This window comes from Callionymus lyra, chromosome 5 (genome assembly GCF_982586985.1).
Source record: "Callionymus lyra chromosome 5, fCalLyr1.hap1.1, whole genome shotgun sequence".
NCBI classification, from domain to species: Eukaryota; Metazoa; Chordata; class Actinopteri; order Syngnathiformes; family Callionymidae; genus Callionymus; species Callionymus lyra.
In genome coordinates this window covers 11,382,858-11,401,448 of record NC_141822.1, presented here as the reverse complement: position 1 = coordinate 11,401,448, position 18,591 = coordinate 11,382,858, and the positions used below count along the sequence as shown (strand labels likewise).

General features: G+C 45.1%; 2 protein-coding genes across 3 annotated transcripts in view; one reads left to right on the top strand and one right to left on the bottom strand.

Moving 5' to 3' along the window:
• The window catches only part of LOC148079326 (kinesin-like protein KIF2A), a 46,361-nt gene extending 36,724 nt beyond the window's left edge, over nucleotides 1-9,637 (top strand). The window contains exon 22 of the mRNA XM_087790841.1: nucleotides 9,584-9,637. The gene's annotated coding sequence lies outside the window, so the exon portion shown is untranslated. The remainder of the gene's footprint in view (nucleotides 1-9,583) is intronic.
• On the bottom strand, nucleotides 2,324-17,779 carry clip1b (CAP-GLY domain containing linker protein 1b). Of its 2 annotated transcripts, XM_087790839.1 has the most exons (23): nucleotides 17,355-17,778; nucleotides 17,168-17,289; nucleotides 16,683-17,102; nucleotides 16,500-16,621; nucleotides 14,190-14,314; nucleotides 13,889-14,090; nucleotides 13,620-13,817; nucleotides 12,861-12,964; nucleotides 12,168-12,228; nucleotides 10,568-10,672; nucleotides 10,295-10,456; nucleotides 10,144-10,239; nucleotides 10,019-10,076; nucleotides 9,057-9,154; nucleotides 8,866-8,940; nucleotides 4,791-4,864; nucleotides 4,683-4,716; nucleotides 4,543-4,580; nucleotides 4,295-4,370; nucleotides 4,110-4,188; nucleotides 3,997-4,049; nucleotides 3,630-3,742; nucleotides 2,324-3,549 (listed from the first exon to the last, which is right to left on the bottom strand). In XM_087790839.1, exons 2-23 carry the CDS (start codon nucleotides 17,271-17,273, stop codon nucleotides 3,321-3,323), a joined length of 2,628 nt encoding a protein of 875 aa, XP_087646965.1. In that variant the 5' UTR covers nucleotides 17,274-17,289; nucleotides 17,355-17,778; the 3' UTR covers nucleotides 2,324-3,320. The 2 variants fall into 2 exon arrangements, with proteins under 2 accessions (XP_087646965.1, XP_087646966.1); XM_087790840.1 differs by lacking the exon at nucleotides 10,568-10,672 and having other exon boundaries at nucleotides 17,355-17,779.
• Between the last annotated feature and the right edge of the window lie 812 nt (nucleotides 17,780-18,591).

Genomic DNA, 18,591 nt, shown 5'->3' with positions numbered 1-18,591 from the left:
GCACGCATCCATTTTGGATCGCTGAGACAGGAAGTAGTTGGAGGTGTAAAGAGGAAGTGCAACTACTGACACAAATGGAACAGAAGAGGAAATTATGTTTTAAAATCAGGTTGAGTTTCCCTCCATTATAAATGTCACCTTGGATTGGAAGCTAGTGATGAACCATGGATCGGCAATGTTGCAACTTATTGCCCAATAACCAAATAACACGTGAAATGAAGATGTCTTGATGGCGGCAAATGGTAATTATCAGAATTATTAGTTTTTATTTTATTTAGGAAATGTGGGTATTTTTTGTTTTAAATAATTGAACCTACTTTCAGTTTTAGTTTAGATGGACTTTTTCAAATGGTTATCATCGTCCTCATCAGTTTCTTCATCTTTGGTACGGATAAGACGATAGACAATAATGTATTTTGAAAGCAGTGCATTGTGGGTGATGTACAGCTCTGAAGTGCTAAATGATGTTGGGCTGTTTGGAGAGATGAAGTCGTCCTTAAAGGTTTAGCTCACCCACAATTCCCTTGTTTTCCACTCACCCTCATGTAAGTAAGTAAGTAATATTTATTTATATAGCGCTTTTCGAGACAAGGGTCACAAAACGCTTAAACAATCAAAACAATACTCAAAAAAGAGTACATACTTTAAAGATCAAGATAATACTGAGAACAACACAGGAGTTCGAGAAATTCAAGGAAAAGCCTAAACAAATAGAAACCGCTTAAGATGTTTCTTGAAGGAGTCAGTAGATCCATCAAGCGCAAAGAGAGAGGAAGATCGTTCCAAAGCTTAGGAGCAACAGCCTGAAAAGATTTCTCTCCTCTGGTCCTGAGCCGTGTGCGTGGAACCATAAGTAGATTCTGATCCACAGACCTCAGAGCCCGAGCTGGGGTGTAAGGCTGGATCAGATCAGTGATGTAAGGAGGAGCCTGACCATGAATAGATCTGAAAGTAAGAACCAGAATTTTAAAGTTGATCCTGAAAGAAACTGGAAGCCAGTGAAGAGTTTTAAGGATCGGAGAAATGTGAGTTTTCCTACTTGAGCGGGTCAGAATTCTCGCTGCAGAGTTTTGAATCAACTGCAGGCAAGACAGATCCTTCTTGTTAAGACATGAAAACAAACTGTTACAATAGTCCAGACAAGAAGAAACAAACGCATGGATTATAAGCTCCAGATCATGTTCCGACAACATTTTCCTAAGTTTAGAGATTTTTCTCAGTTGAAGGAAACAGTTTCTGGTCAGTTTTCTGCAGTGTCGAACAAGAGACATGTCTTTATCAAATACAACACCCAGGTTTCTCAGGCTCAGTTTGACAGACTGACCTAAGTCACCCAAGTACTGACTCAACCCTGGAATCTTATCAGGAGCAATCACCAGAGTTTCAGTTTTGTCCACATTTAGCTTTTAAGTGTTTTCACTCATTGTTTGATTTCTAGCAAACAATTGACTAAGCTGTTCAGCCTCTGGTGCTCAGTTGGATCAAAAGAGCAGTAGAGCTGGATGTCATCAGCAAAAATGTGATAAGAAACATCTGGAAATCTCTGAATGATTTTACCGAGGGGAATCAAGTACAGCAAAAACAATAAAGGACCCAGAACATAACCTTGAGGGCCTCCACACAACAGATCTGCCGATTCAGACCTCATTTGATTGGCAGATACACTAAAACTGCGCCCAGAAAGGTAAGATGAGAACCATTCTAACACACATCTTGTAGTGAATCCTCGACCAGAGGAATTGTTATGGAAAAAATGAATAAGTCTATATTTTGAGCCTTTTTATAGCAAAAGTTTTAAGAAAAACAAGCGATACAGACAGGAAGTAATCCGGGTAAATATGGCCAGCACTTGTAGTGTCGACAGAAAACTGTATGCGCTCTGGAAATCATGGCTAAAATATAGACTTATACAATTTCTGGAACAATTCCTCTTGTCGAGGCTTCAAAAAAAGATTGACGTTACAGGCGAGCAGGAGGTATTTGGATGTTTCTATGTGTCTTTTTGGAGGAAGACAGAGACAATGGAGTTGCTACATTAAAATGAACAAACACTTTTGCCTGTAACTCTAAAAAATAAAAATAAAATCTCAACAAAAAATGAATCCCAACCCTTATGAGGGTGAGTACAAAAAGAGTGAAATATGAATTTTGGGAGAACCATCACTTTAAAATGGTGGCAGGGATTCCCCTGAACGGAACTGAACCTTCTCATGAAACGCAGCCGAAGTGGACTCACAAAGAGTAACCAGATCCACCTGTACCCCCACAGTTTGTTGAGTTCTTGGATAATGGACACAAAGTAATACTCCGGATTGTGAGTTAAAGTGCCTTTTTATTGGAATGTTTCTTTAGAAGTTTGTGCGAACAACAAAACACAAAAGAAGCCTCATCATGGCATTGATTTGTTAATATAAAAATATCCAGATTAGTCTGTTTTTTTTGTTAGAAGATTCCAGAACGTTTGTGCTTCACTATGAACTCTGATATGAAGAGTAAACCAGGACATTCACCCGTGTTAGCTTAGCATATTAGCAGGATGTTAGCTAGGTTATCTTTGCGTAGTTACATAGACTCAACTATGCTACGTTTCTGGTGCCTGTCTGGAGGTGGCGCTGGTGAGACCTTGTCATGACACTTATGTTTAAGCAAAGTATTCCTGGAAGTCGGGCAGACGTGCTACAGAGAGAGTCATGCTGACGAAATAAACACTGAGCTAGCTAGGCTAACTAAACATATATACGTGATACAAAATAAACTACATCTTAAGATGAGCTGGTGGGTTCCACGGAAGCTCGGCAGTCTCAGAATATATACGTATGACGAAAAAGTTTGACTGGTAAAGTGAAGAGTGCAAAGTGACGGCTCTACAAGCTACAAACGTTAGCTTATCAAGCTGATGATGCATTATAAATACAACATTGCAACAAATTCCGGAACTTTATCTTGTGTTGGCATTTTAGAACGAACGTGTTCCTGAGGTTGAGAATCAAAGCTTTTGTCTCTCAAGACCGGCGTCCATTTTAACGTGCCGTCAATCACCGTCTACATTAAAAGATCGGTTGTCGTGGCCACCCCGTTGCCACGGCAACGGTGATTTGTGGGTAGTCCGGGGTCGCACCACTAACCTTGTGCGGTCTCTCGAACTTTCCTGCTCGTGGACCATAACCAGATGAGAACTTTGGAGTTTTGGAGGTGTTGAACAAAGAGGGTCACGATAGGACGGATGGTTCTTCACTCTGGACCAGAACCCAAGCTGCACATCTCGGTAGACAGTCATAAAAATAAAGGAATGTTGGGACTTTGGCAGGACTAGGACTGGTTTAGAAGGTCTGGTCGTCGTTGCAGGACGCGGTAGCGTGACCGAAGGCCTCGCAGATGTCGCAGTAGGGCCGCTGGTCGGCCGGGTTGCCGTGGTAACTGGTGTGCGGTACAGAGTCTGGACTCTGGGCCTGCGTGGGACAGTCCTCTGTGTCGTGAAGGTCGAAGCTGTCGCAGATGTCGCAGAAGAGCCGCGGCGGCGTCTTCTTGTCTCGCTTGGACGAGGCAAGACTGAAACAAAAAAGAAAAAGATACGAGTCATGTGACCAGTCACCTGACCAGACTGAAAAAGGACAAGTCGGAAGCTTCACCCGTCGTTGCCGTCGTTTCCGTTAAACTCGGCGAGTGCCAGAGCCTTCAGCTTGACCTTCAGCTCCTCGTTCTTCCTCTGAAGGTCGACGATCACGCTGTTTAAGAAGTTGATCTGCAGACAGCCAAGCAGCGACATAACAATCGAGACAGTAACCATGGTGAAAGACGGTAGACATGGACCCAGACCGTGGTGACAACACAGTAACCATAGCAACAGTAGTCAGGCCCAGTAACCATGGCGACAAAAGACATGAAAAGTAATGATGGCGACAGCAGACAGGTACAGTAACCATGGTGAGAATAGACAGGCAAAGTTACCACGGACACAACAGACATGGAAAGTAACCATGGTGACAGGTCACTCACCTGGCCCTCAGCAAACTCCTTCTCCTCCCTCAGCTGCTCTAAAACAGTGCCCCCTGCAGGACAGTTGGAGATGTCAACACAGGATCCAGCATTCGTTTTTGTCGTGTCCTCACCTGAGGGTGTCAGTTCTCCATCAGAGCTCCTTCCTCCCATCAGGCTTTGCTCCAGCGTCTCCCCTCGCAGCTCTGCGACCTGCAGACATGACAGTGTCTCATCACCATCCAGAGCAGCAGTGACCCCTGCTGGAGGGAGGATGTTTTGCTCCACAACGTCGAAGTGTGTGTGTGTGTGTGTGTACCTGCTTCCTCAGATCCTCTAGCTCTTTGTCTTTCTCAGTGACGAGGTCTTGTATGTCTCCATCTTCATTGTCCTCTCTGTGAATTAATTTACTTTCATCAGACTTTTATTTTGCTGACAGGAAGATCTATTTACAGAGAACTATTTATGGGATTCTATTTCCTGCATTCAGCTTCATGCGGGACCAACTGCCAATCAAAGTTTCATCATCAGTCACGCACAGACGCAAAGAGACTGATGTGCTTGTACCTTGTTTTCATGTTCGTCTGGAGACCCTTTGAATCAACCTGGAGACACACACACAGACACACACACACAACGAAACACACTAGAGGTCAGCGCAGGTCGGCTGCAGCAGGATGTGAAAGTGTCATGGCGGAGAACAGTACCTGAGGCGAGAGGGAGGCCAGGGTCAGGTCCTCGCTGCAGCAGAGAAACACAATGTCACTTAGCTGTCGCACAAAGGCATCGGCTGCTCAACACACTTGACAACTCACAGTTCTTTGTGTAGTTCCTCCCTGGCTCGCTGCTCAGAATGTTTCCCTTGGTTCTGCCGTTTCACCGAGTCCAACTGCACAACAACACAAGTCACAACACTGACCCACAACCTCACTGCAGCTGTACGACAACACAAGTCACAACACTGACCCACAACCTCACTGCAGCTGTACGACAACACAAGTCACAACACTGACCCTCAACAGCACTGCAGCTGCACAAGTCACAAAACTGACCCACAACCTCACTGCAGCTGTACAACAACACAAGTCACAAAACTGACCCACAACATCACTGCAGCTGTACGACAACACAAGTCACAACACTGACCCACAACATCACTGCAGCTGTACGACAACACAAGTCACAAAACTGACCCACAACCTCACTGCAGCTGTACGACAATACAAGTCACAAAACTGACCCACAACCTCACTGCAGCTGTACGACAACACAAGTCACAACACTGACCCACAACATCACTGCAGCTGCACAAGTCACAAAACTGACCCACAACCTCAATGCAGCTGTATGACAACACAAGTCACAAAACTGACCCACAACATCACTGCAGCTGCACAAGTCACAACACTGACCCACAACCTCAGTGCAGCTGTACGACAACACAAGTCACAACACTGACCCACAACATCACTGCAGCTGCACAAGTCACAAAACTGACCCACAATCTCACTGCAGCTGTACGACAACACAAGTCACAACACTGACCCACAACATCACTGCAGTTGTACGACAACACAAGTCACAACACTGAACCACAACCTCACTGCAGCTGTACGACAACACAAGTCACAACACTGACCCACAACCTCACTGCAGCTGTACGACAACACAAGTCACAACACTGACCCACAACCTCACTGCAGTTGTACGACAACACAAGTCACAACACTGACCCACAACTTCACTGCAGCTGTACGACAACACAAGTCACAACACTGACCCACAACCTCACTGCAGCTGTACGACAACACAAGTCACAAAACTGACCCACAACATCACTGCAGCTGTACGACAACACAAGTCACAACACTGACCCACAACCTCACTGCAGCTGTACGACAACACAAGTCACAAAACTGACCCACAACATCACTGCAGCTGCACAAGTCACAACACTGACCCACAACCTCAGTGCAGCTGTACGACAATGCAAGTAACAACACTGAACCACAACCTCACTGCAGCTGTACGACAACACAAGTCACAACACTGAACCACAACTTCACTGCAGCTACACAAGTCACAACACTGACCCACAACCTCACTGCAGCTGTACGACAACACAAGTCACAACACTGAACCACAACTTCACTGCAGCTACACAAGTCACAACACTGACCCACAACCTCACTGCAGCTGTACGACAACGCAAGTCACAACACTGAACCACAACCTCACTGCAGCTGTACGACAACGCAAGTCACAACACTGACCCACAACCTCAGTGCAGCTGTACGACAACGCAAGTCACAACACTGAACCACAACCTCACTGCAGCTGTACGACAACACAAGTCACAACACTGAACCACAACCTCACTGCAGCTGTACGACAACACAAGTCACAACACTGAACCACAACTTCACTGCAGCTACACAAGTCACAACACTGACCCACAACCTCACTGCAGCTGTACGACAACGCAAGTCACAACACTGAACCACAACCTCACTGCAGCTGCAATGACAACACAAATCACAACACTGATGATGATTAAGATAATTGTGTATTTTTGGTACACACACATACACAACCCCAACAGCCCACATGTGAAATGACAGAACATGGCTGCACATGTAGAGACCCACACACTCCCAACAACCAATATAAGTAGCCATAATAACTGACACAATATGGTTGTGCAGACACACACACACACACACACACACACACACACACACACACACACATACACACACACACACACACACACACACAGAGTCACCTACATGAAGATGCTGTCGCTGGCTGGACAGACATGACATCTAACGAGTGGCAGAATCTTCTGGATGCAGAGAAGCTGCTACACAACATCCCAGGCTGAGCATCAATAAAGCATCTGCTCTCATACACACACATGATTATGTAAGAGCCCCCAATGATGTCACTTCCTCTCGTCTACACACTCTTCGCCTGCTGATCCAATCAAGCGTGAATCACATTCACTTGCACAGACACGTGTTATAAACTGTGATACAGTGTGCATTACTTTGTGTGTTTTGGTGTGTATTACAGTGTGTGTTATTTGGGGATTTTTTTTATGTTTTGATATTGTGTGTAACATTGTGCATGATATTGTGTGTAAGACTGTTTATCGAAGTCTGTGGTACAATGTGTTTTATAATGTATAGTAAAGTATGTGTTACAGTGTGCGTCAGATTGTTTGTTAAAGTGTGTATTACACTGTGTGTTAGTTGTGAATTATAGTGTGTGTTTGATTGTCTGTTACTGTGTGTATTTGTGCATTGTGTTGTAAAGCGTGTATTACAGTGTGTGTTACTTGTGTATTATTGTGTAATAGTTTGCTACATTGTGTGTTATAATGTGTATTACATTGTGTGTAGTAGTGTGTAATTAAGTTTGTTACAGTACGATTGTAGTGCGTGTTACAGTGTTTTTAAGTGTGTGTTACATGGTGTGTCATGGTGTAAGTAAGTAAATAATATTTATATAGCAATTTTCCAGACCAGGGTCACAAAGCGCTTAATCAATCAAAACAATACTCAATAAAATATATACTTAAAAGATCAAGATAACAACGAGAACAACACAGGAGTCTCAGAGAATCAGGGAAAAGCCTGAACAAATAAAAGTGTCTTCAGATGTTTCTTGAAGGAGTCAGTAGATCATCAAACACAGAGGAAGATCGTTCCAAAGCTTAGGAGCAACAGTCTGGAAGGATTTCTCTCCGGGCAGGAACCATCAGTAGATTCTGATCCACAGACCTCAGAGCCCGAGCTGGGGTGTAAGGCTGGATCAGAATCTACTGATGGAAGGTCTGACCATGAATAGCTCTGAAAGTAAGAACCAGAATTTTAAAGTTGATCCTGAAAGAAACTGGCAGCCAGTGAAGAGTTTTAAAACGGAGAAATGTGAGTTCTTCTACTAGAGCGGGTCAGAATTCTCGCTGCAGAGTTTTGTATCAACTGTAGGCGAGACAGATCCTTCTTGTTTAGACATGAAAATAACCTGTTACAATAGTCCAGACGAGAAGATACAAATGCATGGATTATGAACTCCACTCAGTTGAAGGAAACAGTTTCTGGTCCGTTTTCTGCATCTCTTTGTCAAATACAACACCCAGGTTTCTCAGGCTCAGTTTGACAGACTGACCTTTGTCACCCAAGTACTGACTCAACCCTTTTATTAGTGTGTTACATTATGTGTGTTTCATTGTGTGCACAATGTGTTTGTTCCATTGTGTATACGATGTGTGTTACATTGTGTACACAATGTGTGTTATAGTGTATGTTCCATTGTGTGTATAATTTGTGTTATAGTGTGTGTTTCATTGTGCGTTACAGTCTGTGTTCCATTGTGTATAGTATGCGTGTTAGTGTGTGTTACAGTGTGCCCTCCATTATGTGTTCCGTTGTGTGTTCCATTGTGTGTTCCATTTTGTGTTCCATAGTGTGTTCCACTGTGCGTACAGTGTGTCTTAGTGTGTGTTACCGTGTTAAAGTCAACAAACAAGTAAAGCTTCATCTGGAGAAGAATCTTTCACAAAGGCCGCAATGAAGATGAAGTAATTGTGAAACCTGCAGATCAACCACACATTTGTAATTACCAATCCAGACACACACCCAATATTTGGTTTCAATTCAGACGTCACTCAAACTTTAAAGACATTTCTCCTCTTTCACACGTCTGCAACAATCATCTGCTTCCTCTCTCAACTACACATCTTTTCCAAGGTATAACAGACATCCAGAACTTTCCAGATGTTCTCATTGACTCCCATAGTAAATACACAAACACGATTGTAGACACACACGATTGCAAACACACAGGATTGCATACAAAGACCCACACACATGCTGGATGACTCACCTCAGCCTCCAGGGTGTGAGTGTGTGTCTCCAGCTCGTGCACTGACTCACACGAGCGCTGCAGCTCCTCTGTCACCTGAGACACATGAACACATGGATCTTCTTCACATGTTCAAATCATGTCACAATCTATTGCCACATAAAGAACACAAAGGATTGAGACGCAACATTTGAGTCGGCATCTTGACTCACCTGAGTCAACTGGACCTGCAGTTCCGTCTCCCTGCTCCGGCTCTGCTGCTCCAGAGTCTGCAGGTCGTTTTTGGACCTCTCCAGAGACTGCTCCGTCTCTGCCACACACACAACACATAAACACACACACAAACACATGCACACGAAAATACTCGTCAATTTACTATGAAGCACAACTGTGTGTGTGTCTGTGTGAGTGAGGGGTGTCTGTATGTATTTTACTGTGTGTGTGTGAATGTGTGTATATGAGTCAATGCGTGTATATATGTCAATGTGTGTATGTGTGTGTGTGCGTGTGAGTGAATGTGTGCATGTGTGTCTGTGTCAATGTGTGTATGTGAGTGTGTGAGTGAATGTGTGCATGTGTGTCTGTGTCAATGTGTGTATGTGAGTGTGTGTGTGTGTGAGTGAATGTGTGCATGTGTGTCTGTGTCAATGCGTGTATGTGAGTGAATGTGTGTACATTAGAAAATGTGTGTATGTGAGTGTGTGTCAAAGTGTGTACGTGAGCGTTGTGTTTATGCAAGTGTGTCTGAATGTCTGGGTGTGTGTGTGAGTGAATGTGTCTACATTGGTAAATGTGTGTATGTGGGTGTGTGTCAATGTGGGTCAATGTGTGTCAATGTGTGTACGTGAGTGTTTGTGTGTATGCGAGTGTGTCTGAATGTCTGGGTGTGTGTGAGTGAATGTGTGTATGTGAGTGTTTGTGTGTATGCGAGTGTGTCTGAATGTCTGGGTGTGTGTGAGTGAATGTGTTTATGTGAGTGAATGTGTGTACATTAGAACATGTGTGTATGTTAGTGTGTGTGAGTGAATGTGTGTATGTGTCTATACATAAGTGTATGTGTGAGCGGACTTGTGTATGTGTGAGTGTGAGCGATTGGATATGTGTGTATGAGTGACTGTGTGTGAGTAAGTGTATCGGTGTGTGTGTGTGTGTCAGAGAGAGAGAGGATGTGTACCCAGCAGTGTCTTCTGGGTCGTCTGGTTCTCCTCTTGAGTCTTTTGCAGTGTTTGACTCTGAGAAGAAAGACAGGAAGTGACATCACGCTCATGTGTGGCCATCAGGAGTGTCTAAGGGTCTCACCATCGAGAGGACCTGCAGTTCCAGCGAGTCCTTATCCTCCTGCAGACCGTGTAGGTTCTGGACTTTGGTATTCAGGTCTACGCTCAGTTGGCTGATCTGTGGAGCAGAACTGTCAGTCTGAGACCACTGTGTGGCGCCGGTGCTGCCAGACCTTCTTCTCCTGGTCCTGGATGTGCAGCGTGAGACCTTTGATCTGTTGCTGGGACACGGACTCCACATCCTCCTTCTGCTGCCATGCTCGCTGGCGGAGCTGAAGGTCCGACACCTCCCGCTCCAGCTCCATGATCCGTGAGCGCTCCGACACCGTGGCCACCTGGTTCAGACACGAGTCAGTGCTGCGGGTCCGGGTTCTCCTGCTGCTCACCATGACCACCTACTGAGTCATCACTACCGACCCGCTACCACACAAGTCACTCAAGGTTACCCGAGTGTCTTCCAAGTCCCTCTGCAGCTTGTCGGCTTTGGTCTTCTCCAGGAGCAGGTTCTGCTCCAGGTCCCGGATGTGGGCCAGTTCCAGACGGGTTTGTGTCTGTTAGTCACAGAGGAGCAGGAGAAGAAGAGACTTGTACATGCGGAGCCAAGTCAGAGACCGACAGTAGAAGACATCATATTAAAAATGAGTCTAGTGACGACATGAAGAAGGATGAGAGGATGAGTCAGTGATGAAGGAGTGAGAGAAAAAGTCAGTGATGAAGGAGTGAGAGAAAAAGTCAGTTATGAAGGAGTGAGAGAAAAAGTCAGTGATGAAGGAGTGAGAGAAAAAGTCAGTGGTGAAGGAGTGAGAGAAAAAGTCAGTGATGAAGGAGTGAGAGAAAAAGTCAGTTATGAAGGAGTGAGGGAAAAAGTCAGTGATGAAGGAGTGAGAAGTCAGTGATGAAGGAGTGAGAAGTCAGTGATGAAGGAGTGAGAAGTCAGTAATGAAGGAGTGAGAGAAAAAGTCAGTTATGAAGGAGTGAGAGAAAAAGTCAGTGATGAAGGAGTGAGAGAAAAAGTCAGTGATGAAGGAGTGAGAAGTCAGTGATGAAGGAGTGAGAGAAAAAGTCAGTGATGAAGGAGTGAGAAGTCAGTGATGAAGGAGTGAGAGAAAAAGTCAGTGATGAAGGAGTGAGAAGTCAGTGATGAAGGAGTGAGAGAAAAAGTCAGTGATGAAGGAGTGAGAAGTCAGTGATGAAGGAGTGAGAAGTCAGTGATGAAGGAGTGAGAGAAAAAGTCAGTGATGAAGGAGTGAGAAGTCAGTGATGAAGGAGTGAGAGAAAAAGTCAGTGATGAAGGAGTGAGAAGTCAGTGATGAAGGAGTGAGAAGTCAGTGATGAAGGAGTGAGAGAAAAAGTCAGTGATGAAGGAGTGAGAAGTCAGTGATGAAGGAGTGAGAGAAAAAGTCAGTGATGAAGGAGTGAGAAGTCAGTGATGAAGGAGTGAGAGAAAAAGTCAGTGGTGAAGGAGTGAGAGAAAAAGTCAGTGATGAAGGAGTGAGAGAAAAAGTCAGTTATGAAGGAGTGAGGGAAAAAGTCAGTGATGAAGGAGTGAGAAGTCAGTGATGAAGGAGTGAGAAGTCAGTGATGAAGGAGTGAGAAGTCAGTAATGAAGGAGTGAGAGAAAAAGTCAGTGATGGAGTGAGAGAAAAAGTCAGTGGTGAAGGAGTGAACAAAAAGTCAGTGATGAAGGAGTGAGAAGTCAGTAATGAAGGAGTGAGAGAAAAAGTCAGTGATGAAGGAGTGAACAAAAAGTCAGTGATGAAGGAGTGAGAGAAAAAGTCAGTGGTGAAGGAGTGAACAAAAAGTCAGTGATGAAGGAGTGAGAGGATGAGTCAGTGATGAAGGAGTGAGAGTCTGAGGTTTCCCAGGATCTGGTGAATGACTTGAATCCAAACATCTAGACTAACTGAAGACTTCAGACAGACTAGTGACAGAACCTGGTCCCACAACAGAACCTCAGACACTACAGCAGCCCCTCAGTGTCAGAAAATGAAGCTGGTTCTGGTCGGGATGTGTGTTAAGGTGACGATGACTCGAGCCTAGACTCACCTCCAGGTCTCCTTTGGTAATGCTCTCCTCCTCCACCCTGAACTGCAGGTCCTCCACCTTCCTGAGGGAATTACAACAGTCATACAACCTGTGTCTGTGTGCCTGTCTGTGTGTGTCTGTGTGTGTGTCTGTGTGTCTGTGTGTCTGTCTGTGTGTCTGTCTGTCTGTCTGTCTGTCTGTGTGTCTGTTTGTGTGTATGTCTGTCTATCTGTGTGTCTGTCTGTGTGTCTGTTTGTGTGTCTGTCTGTCTGTGTGTCTGTCTGTGTGTATGTTTGTGTGTATGTTTGTGTGTGTGTCTGTGTGTCTGTTTCTGTGTGTCTGTGTGTCTGTGTGTCTGTCTGTGTCTGTGTGTCTGTGTGTCTGTGTGTCTGTGTGTCTGTGTGTCTGTGTGTCTGTGTCTCTGTGTGTCTGTCTGTTTCTGTGTGTCTGTGTGTCTGTGTGTCTGTGTGTCTGTGTCTCTGTGTGTCTGTCTGTTTCTGTGTGTCTGTGTGTCTGTGTGTCTGTGTCTCTGTGTGTCTGTCTGTTTCTGTGTGTCTGTGTGTCTGTGTGTCTGTGTCTCTGTGTGTCTGTCTGTTTCTGTGTGTCTGTGTGTCTGTGTGTCTGTGTCTCTGTGTGTCTGTCTGTTTCTGTGTGTCTGTGTGTCTGTGTCTCTGTGTGTCTGTCTGTGTCTGTGTGTCTGTGTGTCTGTCTCACCTTCTCTCTTCCTCCAGTTGGTTCATCAGCTCCACCTTCTCTCTATCTGCTGCTTCCACCAGAGAACGAAGCTGATCCAGTTTAGCCTCGATGTCCACAGCATACTGGCACACACACACACACACACACACACACACACACACACACACACACACACACACACACACACACACACACACACACACACACACACACACGCGCAAAGGTACACAATAAATACAGTGAATAACAACAGCATGAACATTTGATTTTACAAACTAAGATGAAAAGTATGAGTTGGATGTCCTCGTGAAGGTTAAACTACTGATAGGGATTTTGATGATGATGATGATGAAGAGGATGAAGGGGAAGAGAGTATGAAGATGAACATGAAGATGAACATGAAGATGAACATGAAGAGAAGATCCTGAAAATAAGGAAAATGAGGAGGACAAAGAAACTCTATAAGGGCTTAAGAGAAAATAAATGAATGGATGGAAGAAAAAGAGGTAGATGGAGAAGATGAAGAAGATAAGATGATCTAGGGAAGATGATAAGAAGAGAAAAATTAAAAAATGAAGATGAAGAAGATGAAAAGAACATAAAGAAGATACAAAGAACATGAAGAAAAAAGAAAATAAAGAAGATAAAAAGAAAATGAAGAAGAAAAAAAGAAAATGAAGAAGATAAAAAGAACATGAAGAGAACATGAAGGAGAGACGTTGACGTTGAAGATGTAATGGAAGATGAAGAAAACTCAGGATGGTGAAGCTAACAGACCTGATCTCGGACCTTCCTGAGCAGCACCAGCTCCTGCTGGACCTGACCTGCCTGGCTGGTGGCCTTGGCCACCTCGCCCCTCTCCAGGTCTCTCTCTGCCAGCAGCTGCTCGATGTGCTGCTGCTTCTCCTTCAGCGCCTCCTGCAGGGCCGTCGTGCCCGAGATCTTGCGAGCGTAGCACGCCGAGGTCTCCGTCAGCTGGACCCAAGACAAGAGGACCCCCATTAGACGGGTCCAAACTCAAAACTGCTGAGAAAGAAGAGTCCCACCAGTCCGGCTCGGCTGGGTTTTCCACCGATGGACGAGGTGGCCGAGCTGAGGGAGCTGATGGACGAAGCACTGGGACTCCTCCTGAAGAGCGACCTCCTCTGGCCGCTCTTGGTCTTGGTGGGTGTGGTGCAGGGAAAGCCTATGCGGGTCACCTTGTGGACTGGAGCAAATAGGCCATACCGGGTCAGGCACTGGAAGTACCTGAGAGTGAAGAGACCGGGTCCAGGTCCTTGTCATTACATCACATGACTTGTGACCAGCCAATCACGTGACAGAAGAAAACCACGTCCTCTGGTCTACCTGGTACCGGCCACAGCTCCGTCGTTCTTGCCCAGAGGTTCGTCCAGTTCCACTCCGCACCAGTCCCCTTTGGCAAAGTCCGTCTCTCCCAGGAAGCGGACCACTCCAGCTTTAGTCCCACCGATCTGCCGACACCAGAACCATAAAGGTGATGAATCTGGGTCATAGTTCAGCAACGCACACTATAGTAGTACATCAGTGACGCACACTATAGTAGTACATCAGTGACAAACACTATAGTAGTACATCAGTGACAAACACTATAGTAGTAAATCAGTGACACACACTATAGTATTACATCAGTGACACACACTATAGTAGTACATCAGTGACGCACACTATAGTAGTACATCAGTGACGCACACTATAGTATTACATCAGTGACACACACTATAGTAGTACATCAGTGACACACACTATAGTAGTACATCAGTGACGCACACTATAGTAGTACATCAGTGACAAACACTATAGTAGTACATCAGTGACGCACACTATAGTAGTACATCAGTGACAAACACTATAGTAGTACATCAGTGACACACACTATAGTATTACATCAGTGACACACACTATAGTATTACATCAGTGACGCACACTATAGTAGTACATCAGTGACACACACTATAGTAGTACATCAGCGACACACACTATAGTAGTACATTAGCGACACACACTATAGTAGTACATCAGTGACACACACTATAGTAGTACATCAGCGACGCACACTATAGTAGTAAATCAGCGACACGCACTATAGTAGTACATTAGCGACACACACTATAGTAGTACATCAGCGACACACACTAAAGAAGTACATCAGTGACACAGACTATAGTAGTACATCAGCTACACACACTATAGTAGTACATCAGCGACACACACTAAAGAAGTACATCAGCGACACACACTATAGTAGTACATCAGCTACACAAACTATAGTAGTACATCAGCGACACACACTATAGTAGTACATCAGCGACACACACTAAAGAAGTACATCAGTGACACACACTATAGTAGTACATCAGCGACACACACTAAAGAAGTACATCAGCGACACACACTATAGTAGTACACCAGCGACACACACTAAAGAAGTACATCAGCGACACACACTATAGTAGTACATCAGCGACACACACTATAGTAGTACATTAGCGACACACACTATAGTAGTACATCAGTGACACACACTATAGTAGTACATCAGCGACACACACTATAGTAGTACATCAGCGACACACACTATAGTACTACATCAGTGACACACACTATAATAGTACATCAGTGACACACACTATAGTAGTACATCAGCGACACACACTATAGTAGTACATCAGCGACACACACTATAGTAGTACATCAGCGACACACACTAAAGAAGTACATCAGTGACACAGACTATAGTATTACATCAGCGACACACACTATAGTAGTACATCAGCGACACACACTAAAGAAGAACATCAGTGACACACACTATAGTAGTACATCAGCGACACACACTAAAGAAGTACATCAGTGACACACACTATAGTAGTACATCAGCGACACACACTATAGAAGTACATCAGTGACACACACTATAGCAGTACATCAGTGACACACACTATAGAAGTACATCAGTGACACACACTATAGTAGTACATCAGCGACACACACTATAGAAGTACATCAGTGACACACACTATAGTAGTACATCAGCGACACACACTATAGAAGTACATCAGTGACACACACTATAGTAGTACATCAGTGACTCACACTATAGTATTACATCAGTGACACACACTATAGTATTACATCAGTGACTCACACTATAGTAGTACATCAGTGACACACACTATAGTATTACATCAGTGACTCACACTATAGAAGTACATCAGTGACTCACACTATAGTAGTACATCAGTGACACACACTATAGTAGTACATCAGTGACACACACTATAGTATTACATCAGTGACTCACACTATAGTAGTACATCAGTGACACATACTATAGTATTACATCAGTGACTCACACTATAGAAGTACATCAGTGACTCACACTATAGTAGTACATCAGTGACACACACTATAGTAGTACATCAGTGACTCACACTATAGTATTACATCAGTGACACACACTATAGTATTACATCAGTGACTCACACTATAGTAGTACATCAGTGACACACACTATAGTAGTACATCAGTGACACACACTATAGTAGTACATCAGCGACACACACTATAGTAGTACATCAGTGACTCACACTATAGAAGTACATCAGTGACACACACTATAGTAGTACATCATCTCACCAGGACTCGGTCACCAAGTCTTAACTCTCTTCGGGTCTTTTTCGAAGACTCTGGATCCGAGAGATTGGACACCGACTCACTCGAGGCCCTCATCCGGGTCAGAGTCCCGCTCAGCTTCCTGCCTGCAAACACACACACACATGTAGTCTCCGTGTTCAGCACCTGAGTGCAGAATCATCATACCTGTGGGGGGTCGACCCGCCGGGCCCGGTTCGATGGCTGCGGGGGCCGCAGCGGGGGCTACAGCAGGGGCTACAGCGGGGGCTACAGCGGGGGCTACAGCGGGGGGCGGGTCCGACGAGGGGACCTGGTCTCCGTTGGCCTCCATCTTCTCGGGCAGGTTGAGTTTGGAGGGTCTGGTGAAGATCCCCCTGCCGTCCTCGCACTGGAAGTATCGGACCCCGGCCACCGACCCGTCATTCTTGCCGATGGCCTCGTCCAGCTCGATGCCAGCCCACTGACCCGGGGCGAACTGCGTGACCCCCACGAACCGCACCCAGCCCTCCTTGCTGCCGTTGACACAGACCCTCTGTCCCACCGCAAAGTCCTCCTGGCCCGGGCTCTTCTGCTCCGGCGGCACCGGCGGCACCGGCTTGGGCGTCCCTGTGGGTGGCACAGCGTGTTGGGGTCAGAACCGAAGACACCCTGGTCCAGATCTGCTCACTCACCGGATGGGGGCGATGTCTTGGGGAGTCCTCCAGCGGGGCGCAGGATCTTACTGGGGGGCTTCAGTCCGCTCACCTTCCCAGAACTCAAGACCGCATTTTTGTCCATCGCTGAGACCCGGGACCTGCAGGACCACAAGACAGAGTGACCTGTGGGTTGACCTCATGGTTCAGGGTCCCACAAACTCACCTGTCCACCTGTCAGAGGGGACTCAGAGACACCTAGACCACCTTAGGCCTGAGGAGCGGATTTAAATCAGAGCTGACAGGAACGAGCGTCTACCGGTGACGTCATCGGCCGTGGTCGTCTGGAATCTTGAATCCTGTTCGCCCGGGATCTCGACCACCGCCCGTGACGTCATAACAGCAGAGCTCCCGCCGCCTCGGTGTCTTCGTTCCCACGGTTCGGAACCAGCGCCTGGACTCAAGTCCAGACGCGCTGCTGCTTGGGTCGAGCGGCGCTAAGCTAAGCTAAGCTTGTTGAATAAAAAAAAAGAAGGAAATGCAAACACTGGATCCGCTCGGACGGAACTTACTGTGGGTCAACTGAACAACGGTTCGGTGTCGGTGCTGATGGGTCCGTGCACCGTTACATGTTTACCAGCGCCCGCCTGCCCAGCCCGGATGATGTCATCAGTGACGTCATGCTGCCTTCGCGGAGCTCGAAACTTGTGCGGTTTTCTATATATTTTCACCATTCTACACAAATATCACAGTCATAAATATTAAAATATATTTTTATTAAAATTCCAATTTTTAAATTTAAAAGTATATTGAACGCATTAAATTAAAAGTAAAAACTATCCTTCGGAATTCTACAGGAAATTGAAACTTAGTTTTTCTGTGGATTTCGTCTTCTTTTTATGAGCGAATTTAACTGTAGTCATTAGTCCTGGTATCAGTGCATGTCTACTTTAACATGGGACCAATGTATGCATTTTAAAAAAATGTGACACGCCTTATCGACCAAATGGACATACGAGTTCAAATGGTGCCATGACGTCGTTTGGATGACATCACGGAGCTGAAATGAAACGCAAGAATATTTCTCGGGCAGTTCTGAGAACAAACGTCAAACTCTCTGTCGATGACGTCACTGACGAGGTGGCGATAAAGATGTCAGCGATGTCGCTGGTATCACTTCATTCACAATAAAACTGAAAGTTTAAATCAGATCACGAAAGAATATATTTTATTTTTTTTACATTCATTTAAAACAAATGGTTGTGTTTGTGTGCGTGTTTTATTAAAGTGAAATGACACAATTGATAATTCATAAATACTTCACTCCTCACCGGTAGATTCAAGACATCAGTGTGATCTGGTTCATTCCTTTGAAAACCTCAATTAATGCTCTAATCATTTGAATTTCTTTAATTTTCATACCTTTGTTCACCACAAATCTAAGTCAAACTTCAAAAGTTACA